This window comes from Rhinopithecus bieti, unplaced genomic scaffold, assembly GCF_001698545.2.
Source record: "Rhinopithecus bieti isolate Rb0 unplaced genomic scaffold, ASM169854v2 scaffold_3879, whole genome shotgun sequence".
Taxonomy (NCBI): domain Eukaryota; kingdom Metazoa; phylum Chordata; class Mammalia; order Primates; family Cercopithecidae; genus Rhinopithecus; species Rhinopithecus bieti.
The window spans coordinates 31,292-44,836 of NW_016804177.1; the positions used below are offsets into that span (position 1 = coordinate 31,292).

General features: G+C 50.6%; 1 protein-coding gene across 1 annotated transcript in view; it reads left to right on the forward strand.

Annotated features, from left to right (window-relative positions):
- Positions 1-2,211: 2,211 nt before the first annotated feature.
- Positions 2,212-13,545, forward strand: part of SLC6A2 (solute carrier family 6 member 2) — a 47,964-nt gene continuing 36,630 nt past the window's right edge. Inside the window, exons 1-2 of the mRNA XM_017867115.1 lie at positions 2,212-2,769; positions 3,247-3,571. Coding sequence (XP_017722604.1) covers positions 2,530-2,769; positions 3,247-3,571 — 565 coding nt within the window. The 5' untranslated portion in view covers positions 2,212-2,529. The remainder of the gene's footprint in view (positions 2,770-3,246; positions 3,572-13,545) is intronic.

Consider the following 13,545-nt stretch of genomic DNA (forward strand, 5'->3'; position numbering starts at 1 on the left):
CAGTTTAGTATCTCTCGTATTACTGGAGAATAAAGCATATTTTGGAGGTGATAAAGAATTTGCGGGAAAAATGAGGAGAGAACTAGAATAGCAGGAGGTGTGGTTAAAGAGCCAGAGTCTTGTCTGTACTCCTCAAAGTGTTTAGGCATTATCTTGGAAAGGTTGGAGGATTTTTTTAAATTGTGAGTTATCTTTTTCTGATTGGATAAGTATCAAATGCTCATTGTGGAAAAGTTGGCATATACAGAGAAGTATAGAGAAGAAAATAAAATTACCTCAAATCCAGAATTAATTAAATCATGTTTATGTGTTGGTGTGTTTCAGAGGAGTTTCAGGCAGAGGAATGAGGTGGTCACACTTGAGTTCTAGGTAGAGCTCTGGCAGTTGGTGATGATGATGCAGCTGGAAAGGTACTGAGTGTGGAGTGACCAGCTAGGAGGCTGCTGCAGTGAGGGGTGATGAGGGTTCTTTGTTGTGGCTTTGCAGGGTGTTTCAGAGGTGGGATTCTCAGCACTTGAAAACCAGTTGGATGGGGTGTGGGGTAGAGGAGAGGAGGGGACCATGACTACTAGAGAGATTCTGAGCGTCTCCACCATGACTTGGTGGAGGGAGTAGAGGCTGGAAGCCAGGAGACTTGGGTTCTCATTTCCACTCTATGATGTCCAATCTGTGGGACCCTGCCCCTTTAAGTCCCTTTAGCCCACAGAGCCACAGTTTCCTGACCTGAAACATGGAAAGATGATTCTCTTCCTGCTTTCCTTACAGGATTGTCATGATGGTCCAATAGATCAAAGGAGATAAACACCTTTCATGTGTGGAAACCTACAGTTCTGAGCTCTTGTCCTCAAACCTCTGCTCAGTCTTTTTCCTCACCTGCTTTCTGTTGTCTGTCCCCAGAAGGCAGGGGAACCCACACCCCTCTAGGTTTCCCTTCCTCTCCCCTCTGCATCCTGCCCAGAGGACGTTTGTCATGATTGTCCTTCTGGTACAGATGCTCTAAACACCCCCATGCACCACCTTTCTTTCATTCATTCATTCATTCACTTCACATGCTGGTTGATGCTCTAGTATGTTCCAGGTGCCAGAACATGTGCTATAAAAGAAAGACAAGGTCTCTGTGCTCATGGAGCTCACATACCGCCCAAGGGGGGACATAAAATTAAACAACTAGGACCAATTCGGATAGTGATGTAACAAAGGAATAAATAGGGTGATAGGATGGAGAGTGAGGGTGTATTTTCGATTTGAGTGGTCGGGAAGGGACCTCTGGACTGAGACTTGAACAACTCAGGCAGAGAAAACAGCAAGTGTAAAGGTCTTGGGGTGGGCTTGAGGTCAGGGTGTTTACAGAATGGAAAAGTCAGTGTGGCTGGGTTGATCAAGCCCCACCCATCCCACTTAGCACTGCCACCTCTCTGAAGCCTCCTTGGATCAACAGGATGCTTCTCTTGCTGATTCAGCTCCACCCTACTCCCACACATCTGTGGTCACAATCCATCCTGACCACACTGGGTTATGATAGACCCTACACACTGGTCTGGGAGCTCCTTGAAGTCAGGGGCTATCTCCTCTCTAGCCAGCACTGTTCACGCACACATCAGCATCTGCTACATGGATTAATACATTAATCAATAGATGAATCAATGAATGAGAAAACGACTATCAGGTCCAAATGGCTCACTCCTTTACTTGTCTAATTGTTACCTTCTCAAATTCCCTGACCCCTTATGCAAACTGCAGCCCCACTGACCCCCCATTCCCTCACCCGTCATATAACGTGTGTATTTATTATGTTTCCCGTTTCCTCTGTCTCCGCTGGTAGAAAGTAAACTCCATGAGGTCAGGAATCTCTGAGTTGTGTTGCGTCAGTGTAATCCAAGAGCCCACAACAGTGCCTGGCACACAGCGGGCATATGGAAGAATAAATGTCTGAAGGGGTGAATGAATGAAGAATTGAATGAATAAATAGTAGTTCTCAGCCTCATAGAACACGGGTCACAACCTCAAATGCCCTGCTACCCTGCCCATAAATAACAGAGACGCAGGAGTAAGTGCTGGGCTGTGACCTGTCAACATGCTAAGCCGCTCAAACAAAATTGCCCAACAGCCTGCTGGCCGCCTATTTGCAGTACTGGGCCCTGAACCGCACATTCCCATTTCGTTGATAAAGAAACTCTGACCAGATAGTTTAAGTGGCCTGCTGCGGACGACAGAGCTGGTGCAGCACCTGTCGCTGCCTCCCCAGGTCTTTTTTTTTTTTTTTTTTTTTTTTTTGGTCTCCTCTCTGACACGACGCAGACCCCAGTTTTGGAGAGTCTATCACTCGCTCCCCGTGGTGGGAGATCATAGCCTGGTGTCCTTGGGAGCAGCGAGCGGTGCTCGGCGCAGGATAGAAAGAGAGTGCGCGTCCGGGTCCCCCAGATCCCTGGGAGCCCGCGCCACGCTCCCGCCCCTGCCCATCCCCGGCCGCGCTGTCAGTCTCCATTAGCGCTAACAGGCTCCAGACGGAGCGGGCCGGGCGCTGGGTTAATGCAATCGGCGCGTTACCTGGGGCGCAGGCTACATTACCAGCCCGGCCCCCGCCAGGCACGGCCAGAACCAGTCAGCCCGCGCCCTGCCAGCCGCCCAGCGCCTCCAGCTCTTCCCCGGCCCCGCCCGAACGCCACGCGGCGGAGCCCAGCCCCAGCCCGCGCCCCAGAGCCTGCCAAGGCGCCGCCGGTCGGGGGCCGGCGGGCGCAAGGCACCAGGGATCCCCTCGCTGCCGGACACGTGAGTGCGCCCTGAGCGCGGGACCGAGCTAGGTGTGCCGGGGAGGCCCGGGCCGAGACGCACCAGCAGAGGGCCAGCGAGTTTGTAGTGCAGTGACTTTAAGTGTCCGGGGAGGCTCCCGGGGTTGTTGAAGTGGCGCGGACCCGAGCTGGGGAGTGGGTCGGCACGCTGCCCTCAGCCTGGGTGAGTTCAATCCCAACCATTTGGGGCAGGCGAGAGTGCGTGAACGAGGAAGAGTGCTGCAGGGTCTTCAGCCGCACCCACAGGGCTGTCAGAAGAGGTCTCCGACTCTTGAGTTCCGGCTTGCCCCAACCTCTGTTTCCAAATTTTTCCAGCGGACGCGCGCCCTTGTCTGGGAACCCTGCGTTCGCTCAGCGCGCGCTCATCCCAGTGTCCAAGGCACTCCCAGGTGGTCTTGGGAGTTGCAAGTAGGGAAGAATGGCCCAGTAACCACCTCTTTTCCCTTTATCCAAGCAGTGCCTCGGCGTGCCCCCAGGACCGCTAAAGTTCCTCACGCCAGCCGCATCCATGCTTCTGGCGCGAATGAACCCGCAGGTGCAGCCCGAGAACAGCGGGGCAGACGCGGGTCCCGAGCAGCCCCTTCGGGCGCGCAAAACTGCGGAGCTGCTGGTGGTGAAGGAGCGCAACGGGGTCCAGTGCCTGCTGGCGCCCCGCGACGGCGATGCGCAGCCCCGGGAGACCTGGGGCAAGAAGATCGACTTCCTGCTGTCCGTAGTCGGCTTCGCAGTGGACCTGGCCAACGTGTGGCGCTTCCCCTACCTCTGCTACAAGAACGGCGGCGGTGAGCGCGGGGTCGGGCTGGGAATTTGAATTTGGGAGGTCCGCTGTCTGCAGTGGTGGCTGGGACAGGAGCTGGAATACACACGGAAGGGAAGCCAGGAGACAGGGGCAAATCTGGGGCGCAGAAAGAACTGGACAGGGCTAACGGAAAAAAAAGAATTGGAGTCCTCTGGAAGGTCATTTTGCTAGGCTCTTTGCAGAGTACCTCGAGTTCATTCCTGTGGAAGTGTCAGGATTTGGGCACCCTGGAAGCAAAACAGCGTAAACGGAGGCATGACCCTAAAGTCATGATAGGGGCATGGATGGAAAGGAGAGAATCTGGGGTGCCAGGTTGGGTAGGGGAGCCTGACCATTTGATGGTCTGCTGGAAGAGAGGTGGAGGTTCTAAGAGCTCTTGAAGGGGCACCAGAAGTGGGTGGGATTTGACAACCAGACCCACAGTGACCCCAAATCTAGCACTCTGAACCTGGGGGCAGGAACCTTTGGGCCAGGAGCAGTGGGAACACTTGGGTTCTCTGAAAGCACCTGGGGAGGCCCTGTGGTCTTGGGGATAGAAACACACAAGAAGAAGCCAGTATCAGAAAGAATGCCACTCTCAGGGAGCACAGCCCAGGTGAAATCAGGCCAGTAGGTGCCAAGAACTGGCCTGGTGCTCAAGTCAGGAGGCCTAGATGATTGGGGTGAAACCTCTACCTCCTCAAGTCCTAGCTGCATTGCAGGGAGGAGTGGGAGAGGGGCCTGAAGAAGACTCCAGTGGAACAGCCCTTCTCCTGCTGGGTGCTCCAGTTGGCCACCTGCCTGAGAATGAGAGCCTAGAGATCACCTACAGCCAATCCAGGAAGAATAACATAGAACTCCAGGCCAGGGAAGCGGCCTGGGAGTCAGGGTGCCCAGTCCTGCCACTTTTGTTGGGATGAGCTCAGAGGTACCCTGCAAAGAGTGTGGGAAAATAGACCTTCTAGAGGAAGAAACTGGAGAAGGAGGACCCAGGTCTGAAAGCCTCTGTTTCTCCACTGGGCTGCATTGCTTGGTGGTAGCTGTGACTCTGGACTTAAGGGAGGTCAGAGGGAGGAAGGGCAAGAATTTGGAGCTGGGTAGAGGGAAAGCTCATGACCTGTTCACAGGCTCTAGGACTTAACAACCCTTGCTTCTATGTGTACTCTGGACACTTGCTTTGGGATGGCAATACTCGGTGTTTGCAAAAAAGGAGTGGGGCTGGGCGTGGTGGCTCATGCCTGTAATCCTAGCACTTTGGGAGGACAAAGTGGACAGATTGCCTGAGCTCAGGAGTTCGAGACCAGCCTGGGCAACATGGTGATGCCTCGTCTCTACTAAATATACAAAAACTTAGCTGGGCGTAGTGTACATGCCTGTAATCCCAGCTACTCAGGAGGCTGAGGCAGGAGAATCACTTGAACCCAGGATGTGGAGGTTGCAGTGAGCCGAGATTACGCCACTGCACTCCAGCCTGGACCATGGGTGACAAAGCAAGACTCTGTCTCAAAAAGAAAAAGGAGTGGGATCACCGTAGGGCACAGGTGGTTCTCAGCAGAGGATGCTGAGTAAGAAAGCAGTTAGCTCTTCCTACGAGACAGTTAACCCAAGGTTGGAGCTGACAGATGGAGGTTTGTGTCCATGGTCTCCCCAGCACCTCCTGAGATGGGTCTGTCATTGTCAGATACTCTGAGACCAGATAGCTGGGACAGCAGTCCTGAGCTTCAGGAGCATATGAGATCTAGGGCCTGATCCCTGGGGGAAAAACTTGTGACTCTGCAACTCAATGTTTGTGTCTGGCCCTGGGATGGTCATGGGCAGAGAGAGAAAGGTGAGAAAAGGAGAAGCTAATCCAGAGGTGAAACTTTCCCACCTTTGGCCACTGTAGCCTCTCAAGAGTTACTGGGTAGGTTTGAGCATGGCTGTTTGGGCCCAGGAAGGGAGAAAATGCAGATTCTCTATATTTTTTAACAGGCAGGGAGATGATGAATGAGAGACCTTAAGACCCGCCATCCCACCTGTCCTCAGTGACCGTCCCAGACTGCTTGTCTCTAGACAGTGGAAGGCTCTATCATTAATCAGCAATAATTTTCTGGTTCCTCTTGGTATGAGGCACAGTGCTAGGCTCTACAGGGGTCACGGTCACCAAGAGGCGTGAACCACCACTTCTGCCTGCCAGGAGCTTTAATCACCCGATTCTTTATTGTCATGCTGCTACAAGTTCTTCCCATTGCGCTATGTGTTTGTTGAAACTAAAAGCATCCAGATGGCCAATTTGACAAGTCAGCTAGATGGATATTCCAGAGCTTTCATTGACACTGTGTGCTCATTTAGTCATTGCCAGCAATGCAAATAAAGAGCACCTGTTGTATGCAGGGTACTAGACCAGGTTCTTAGGATGCAAAATGGAGCAAACTTGTCACAAGTTCCAATCTTTAGGTGAAGTTGGCCGAAAACTCCTTCTCCCGGGCTTGCTAGCTTAAAACACAACTCACTCCAAGTTGTTTGGTGGTTTGTCTCTTTGTGGGTCTGTCTCCCAAACAGGAAAAGGCACAATGAGGGCAGAGACTGTAACTTTTTTATCCCTATATGTCTAATGCCCAAGATAAGGCCTAGATCACAGGAATGTGGTAGAAGATACCCAAGAAACTACTGTTGAATAAGTTAATGAAATGCTCCAAGCCCTCAGAGACCTCCAACCATATTCAGAAACAACAACAGAAACACTCAGCGGTAACTAATAAAGTGAAGCCACATACACCGGTGGGGCAGGGGCAGTCTATTCATTCACGGTCTTAGCTGTGGAGTCCTGGGTTCCAGTTTCTAGCTGTATGGCTTTGGCAAGTCTCCACGCCTCAGTTTCCTCACTTGTCAAATGGAAATAATGCTGTTCAGCTTGGAACATTGTTGTGAGGACCAAATATAGTAACTCAAGGAGAGTCTGGAATGGAGCGTGACCTTAGGAAAGGTGGCTGCTGATTTTTGTTAATGTCATTATGATGATGTATGACATGGTTGGAGAGACAAGTGCTTTAGACAAATGCTCTAAAGGCCTGAGGAAGGGCTGCTTAGGAAGGGCTGGGTGGAGGTGGGCTGTGGTTAAAGCTCAGCTGCTCTGGATGGGCAGGGTGCAGACAAGCAGTGAGAAGGGAGGAGATCTCCAGCTGTGCACCTGGGGCAGGAATGTACATGGAATCATCTCAGAGAACAGGAGTGCAGGCTGGCTGCAGGGCAAGCCGGGAGAGATAAGGGTGCAGGGGCAAGTTGGGGCCAGGCTGCAGAGGCCTTGAATGCCAGGCTAAGGGGTGGGGATATTATACCAGTGAATTTCCATTTCTGGTTAAGATGTTCACAGTTGGTGTCAGGGAGGAGTACAGTCGTCCATCTCAGAGTATGAAGTAACTCCTTCTCTCACTTACTCCTCATCCCTTCAGACATGCTGAGCTAGCCCACTCTGGGCTTTATTTCTGCTGAGGCCTCCTGGCTTCTCTGTCTTTTTGTGGATCAATTCTCATTCAGTAATTCCCAAACTAGCCCCAGGGATGAACAAGTGGTCAGGAAGGTGGGTCTCCTGCAATTGCAGAAGCAGCCGGAAGACTGGAGTTTGAATCTGAGCTCTGCCTCTCACTGTGTGACCTCGGGCATAGTACAGCCCCACTCTGAGCCTCAAGTTCCCAGCTATAGCTGAACATGACCTGGGATAATACAAGATTTATTCCTTTCCAATGCCCTGGCTCAGGGTTACACCGAAGCCAGGACTCACCCGGCCTGTTATTTAACAGCTGTCAGTGTGCTCTTCTGGTGCCAGTCTTAACACTATAACCTCTGCAATTCTGACTGTTCTTGCTGGCCCAGACTGGAGGATGTTTTGAAATGATGAAGGTGCCAGTGGTTTAGGCCCCTGGCTAATGTTTTCTGAATAAATTACTGGAAAAGATCAGCCTGTCTGATCATCTTCCCCATGGCCAGCTGCTGGGATGCACGGCCTGCGGGAGGCTTTGGGAGCGGAAAGCCACTCTCGGAAATTCCGGAGCTTTGTTCAGAGCCTTCTCAAACAGCTGGTCTCCATGAGGAGGCAGTACCAGGTGATAATTCTAGAGTTTCCCTTTGCACCTGTGATCCTGGTCTGTGCTGGTCCCTGGGGAAGAGCAGGAAGATGGACTGGGTGCTCATGTTTGCCTTTCTTCCAGGGAAGTGGCCGCTGTGAATTAACCTTTGCACATGGCTGCTTCTGTTTGAGTCCCATCCTGAGGACAGCTTAGAGCTGTGCATTGTAGAGAAATATAGTCTTTAGGTTCAGGGTCTGAGTCTAACTTTTGCTAGAAAGGTAACGACAGACAAATCACTCACCTTTGCTGATCTGAGCTTCAGTTTCCTTACACAGAAGAGGAGAATAACCACAGCACCTTCTTGCAGGGTGAGATGGCATCAGAGACAATATATGTAAACTCCTTGAAATGATGTCACATAATAGGGACTCGATAAATGTAGTCATTAGTATTTTGTTGTTGTTCAATGATTTTAACTGCATGCTAGACTTAGGAGTAGGGCAAGATCCTGATTTTGGAAGTAGCAGAATTCATCCTAAGATGAAATTGATAAAAGGAAATAAAGCTGGAAAGTAGTCCCACTTGGGTCTGGAGCCCAAGCATGACAGACTCAGGAATCAGGGATTGGGCTTTGCTCCATCTCCTGACAGCCTAACCTTATCTCAAAATAGATTCCTCACCGGCAAATGGGGTTTATAATTCCTGCATGGGGTCCCATGACCTTTTGTGGTTCTGCGTCCCCAGCGGACTCTCTTCTGTCCCCAAGGAAGCTCAGAGTCTCAGGGACCCCCAGCCCTTTGGGAGCCCTTGTGGCTGAAATATCTGGGATCCTTAACACCAAGTGTGAAGTAGTGGCGGCTAGAGAGGTCAGGAATCTCCAAACTCAGTGCTCTTACATCTGGCTTGGCTGCAGGGGGCCACCTACACACCAGGCTTGCCAAGCCAGACACTGATTGTCAGCTCAGATGCACAATGAGCCAGCCAGCTGGTGTGGCACTCAGCTGACAAGTCTGTACACCCCTTGGCAGAAATGTGGTGCTCATCTGGGACCCTGATCTGAGGTCACTGGCATGGTTTGGCTTGTTACTCCAAGCTTGTCAAAAGGATCTGAAAGGGGCTGTTCCTGACAAGATTGGGATTTAATAGGGATAAATGTTACATCCTGCCCTGCAGTCCCAAACCCAACTGCCTAAGTAAGGATTAGGCCACAGCACAAGTGGAGAAAGGCCCCAGGGCTTTCATTAGCTGCATCCTTCATGTGAGTCACTGCTGAGATCCATTATTTAGCCAAAAAAAAAAAAAAAAAAAAATTACTAAATGCCTATCATATGCCAGGAATATGGAGATGAACAAAAGAAAATCCTTGCCTTTAAGGGGGTTCATGGTCTGCTGCAGATCTCCTAAAAGTCTGTCATTTTCGATTCCAATATTGGAGGTGTTAATCCCAAATGAGGGAGGTGAGGTCCTGCTCTGTTATTTGTGGGCCGTGTTTCCCTCTGTGATGTACTTCTGAGCAACCCAAACTCCCTCTGATGTGTTTCTTTTAAAGAGACCAGGATGGAGGAAATGGAAACCAGAATCTTCACAGAGATTTTACTAAAGCCACAGCTTTATTAGGAAAAATCAAGTCCAGATCCTCCAAAGTGACCAGCACATGGAGAATTACCACATGAGGAGGGGTAGCCCCACGCCAGTTTCCCTGAATTCCACCCCCATTTTTCTGCTTAGAGCAGCTGGGTTTAATCCATCAGGGGAGTGGGTGTGTTCCCTCAGTGGGCCTGTTTCCAGGTCTTCCACTCAACAACAACAATCAACACAGAAGACATCTGTGACCAAATGTTTGGGGGTTTCTCCCAGCACATCAGGCAAGCAATCAAGTCTGCAGCAGACACCAGCTGAGTACCTCCGATTCAATTCAATTCTGGTGCTGTCTACCTGGAGATAGCATCAGATCTTACAGGTTGATGGCTCAGTCCCACAAGAATGCCCCGGACTTTACGTTCCTATCATAAGCCCCAGGTTGTTTTACTGTGCTTCCGACCCACTGTCTATAAATCAGCGTTCCTCCCACCCCCTGCTTGGGTTCGATTAATTTGCTAGAGTGGCTCACAGAACTCAGAGGAACACTTTATTACATTTTCTGCTGTGGTTTAGACATGGTTTGTTTGTCTCCACTAAAACTCCTGTTGAAGTTTGAACCCCAGTGTGGGAGTGTTGGGAGAAGGGGCCTAGTGAGAGGTGTTTGGATCATGAGAGCGAATCCCTTATAAATAGATTAATGTTCTTTGGAGAGGGTAAGTGGGTGCTTGCCCCACTCTCTTGGTTCCCCTCTTGCTTGGTACCCCTGCTCCCCTTTCATTTTCTGCCATGAGTGGAAGCAGCCAGAGGTCCTCACCAGATGCAGTTGCCCAACCTTCAACTTTCCAGCCACCAGAATCATGAGACATATAAACCTCTTTTCTTTATAAATTCCCTAGCCTCAGGTATTCTGTTATAGCAATGCTAAACGGACCAAGGCACTACCTCGCCTTCACCTTGGGTCCCTCCAGCTGAGCTCTTACTGTAGATCTGTGTACTACTATGATACCTATCAGTCTATCTGTCTATCCATCTATCTGTCTATCTATTGATCTATTATTCCTGGCTCAAAATACCAATACTCCTTGTTGTAACATTGGGGCACTTTAGGCCTCAGAAAACAGAACCTTTCTCTCTTTGACCTTCTCCTGCCCTCCTTCCATTTGCCCCCTTATCTCTCCAAGGCAGGACTTTTCCCTGGCCTGCCTTTCTTGGAGCTGGCAGTAAAGAAATTCTCTGACCCATCTTTCTAATTGTGAGTCATAAAACCCCCATTTCAGAAGGAGTCCTGCCCCAGGCCCTGGGGGAAGGAATGCTCCACAGAGACCGAGAAGAATCTGAACAGACAGGCCTTGCTGGGCTTTCCCACTCAGCCTATTAGTATTACATCATACTCTGTTCAATCATGGTGGCCAATCATGCCTATCCAATGACACCTCCATAGAAAGCCCAAGAGGACAGGGTTCAGGAGCTTCAAAAGAGCCAAACACATGGAGGTTCCTGAGTAGGAAACGTCTGAGGAGCCATCTCAGCTTCAGAACTCTTCTAGGGTCAGCTAAGGTTTGGCCTGGCATATCCTGTCCCCCACTATGGCCGGTGGTTCCATTCCCTAAATCTCTCCACTGCATGCATTCCCCTCCCACTACCTTTATGCCATCCTTCATGTAGCACCACAGGGCATTCTTTCTAGGTAACGGTGCTGGCTGTGGCCTGGGGGCATCCTTTGTCCTGCATTTGTTCATGGTCAGCACTCTTGTTTGCATGCAAGGGTAGAGTAGCCAGCCCCACTTGGGGCAGGGACATGAGGATCCCGGAGCACTGCCACAGAGTCCTGTGTGTGGCCTCCAGCCAGCATTCACGCTGTGCTCCACAAAGCACCCCGCCACACTCCACCACACAAGAGAGCCTTTACTTCCTGTTTCCAGTGGATGGAGCTGCTGCACATCTGCTCTTGAGTATAATGACAAGACATGAGTCCCATTTACAGAGCACCCACTAAGTACCTTGCACTTCACCTCCGTCATCTCTATCACAGCAAACCAGTGACACAGGTGTTATTATGCCATTTACAAAGGGGGAGCTAAGGCTCAGAGAAGGTACATTTAGAAAAGGTCACATAGCTATACATAGCAGGGCTGAGGGACAGGATTATCTTTAGGTCCAGGCATGAAGGCCTGCCCTACCTCCATGCTTCAGAGAGCACAACTCTGCCCCCTTCCATCTCATGGGAGGCAAGTGTGCCTGCCCATCCAGCACACTCCCCATCCAAATACCCTACCACCCTCCAATACCCGGACAGTGGAATTCCCTGCCCAAACAGCCTCAGGCACCCTTCTGGGTCTACATGAACCTCTTGCTGGGTTCCCTCTTCTGTGGTGTGGGCTGTGCTGCCGGAGGTGGGGGTGTCTGCAAGGTCTGTGGACATAGCTCGGACACCTATGTGCAAGAGCTCTGACATGGAGGAAGTAGGGGCAAGGCAAACGGGTCTTCCCCTGTACCTCCACATTCCAGCCTGGAGCTCCAAGAGCTGAGAATTCCAACCTTGAACTTTATAATATAACTATTACAAAGATCTCTTTATCAAAGTAGGAAGACAGAACATGTTTTATTTAACAGTTGTTGATTTGTCACCTTTAAATGTGTCGAAGTGTGAGCAACCCTGTCTCCTGACTAAAGTTTCACCTTCTCCTGCATCCCGATGCCTGCTGTGCTGTTAGGGCACCCTTGGGGAAGGGGGACAAATCTAGCTTCCCTAAGCATGGACCAAGGTTTTCTTGGGGCTCTGGTGCATGACACCAGCAGCGACAGCCTGTAGCTGAGCTGTGTGTATCAAGGGAACTATTCTGTGGATTGGCACTTCTTGCATATATATCAGGGTATGGCCAGAATTCACAGTTTGAGGAATCCTGTCCTCAACAAACTAGGTGTCAGGGGAGTCTCTCTCCTTCCTGAAGCCCCTCTTTGACCACACTCCCTCCACCTCTCCTCAGATCCCCAGCAGGTCTTGGCCACTTCACCCCTCACTGAACCCCTCCTCCAGGCTTTCCAGCCCTCTACCTGGGGTCCTCCTCACCTGCTAGGGCCTGCTCCAGCACATCCCACTCTAAACCTAAGACCCCTGGGCTTCCCCTCCTGGGTACTTGGCATTTGCACAGAGGCTTCCAGAGCCCTTCTGTACCCAGAAGAGTTTCTCATTAACAGTGGGATGGGAGGCAGTGTGGTTGGGCCAGAGGTGATGGGACTAATGCTTTTCTTACTAAATTCATCCAAAGATCACTGCTCAGAGTTTCTTTCATGGTCGACAGTTCTTTTTCTCATGTGGTTGTGTGAGTGTGTCGACATAAAAGTTGTGTCCTTTTGCATAAGTATGCATAGGTGTGCATTTTTGTGCATGCATATGGTTTTTGGAGACTCCCAGGCACTGGGCACTGAGCCCCTCATGAGGCATGCCCTGCCTGTGTTTTTCCAGGTCTGCCCTCACCAGCCCAGCACCCATGCAGCCAGGGCATTCCAGACCCAAGATAAGATTCTGGCTTTGCAGTTCTTAAACTCTTGGACCCTGTGTGAGGCTGGTTGCATCTGGCACTGCCACACATGGAGATGGAGCAGGACCACACGAGTATGGTAGTTACAAGCCTTGCAGAGCAGTAATTTTTAGGGGGTTTGCAACCAGCCTCGGTTTCCAGAGAACCACTGCAGAGCTGTTTATAAAAGAGGCAACCTCAGTTGACTTCACTCATCTCTGGAGCCCCTTCCTGACTCTTCAGCCTGAAGAGTTTACTTCTACAAGAGGAGAAGGAAACACTCCCAGGTTTCCTTCTGCAAGAGGCCTTGGGCAAGCTAGCTGTCCTCTTTTAGAATAAGTTACTGGCCACGAGTAGCTGGCTGTTTTTCATTCCTACTTAGCTATTTCACCACTCTTTGGTCTTCTTAATCTGTTTCCACCTGAATGAAGCTTTGGTTGGCCCATATCAAATGCACTCACAGAGAAGAGCTGCAGGTGCATGCAGACCCATCATCTTCCCTCCTTTTCTCATGTTGTTGTGCCTCCCAGCCAGCAGAGGAAGAATGACTCCAAACTGGGCAGTTTACCTATGTGTTGGCAGTGCCACCCAGAGGTTTAGAGTTGAGGAAACTGGCCAAAGTGAGTCGACTGGTTAACTGGCTGATGTTACTTTTCCCCTTCCTTGGCCATGCAGCAGAGTATGGAGTTGCTGGGGGCAACCCACAGTGGCGAGGTCTGAGCAGTGACTCCTGGCTTTTTCCTTCCCCATGTTCCCTTGGGCCACTGACTTCCATATTCAGGCCTATCAAAGAGTTTTGTTTATTTGTTTTGTTTTCATATATATATATA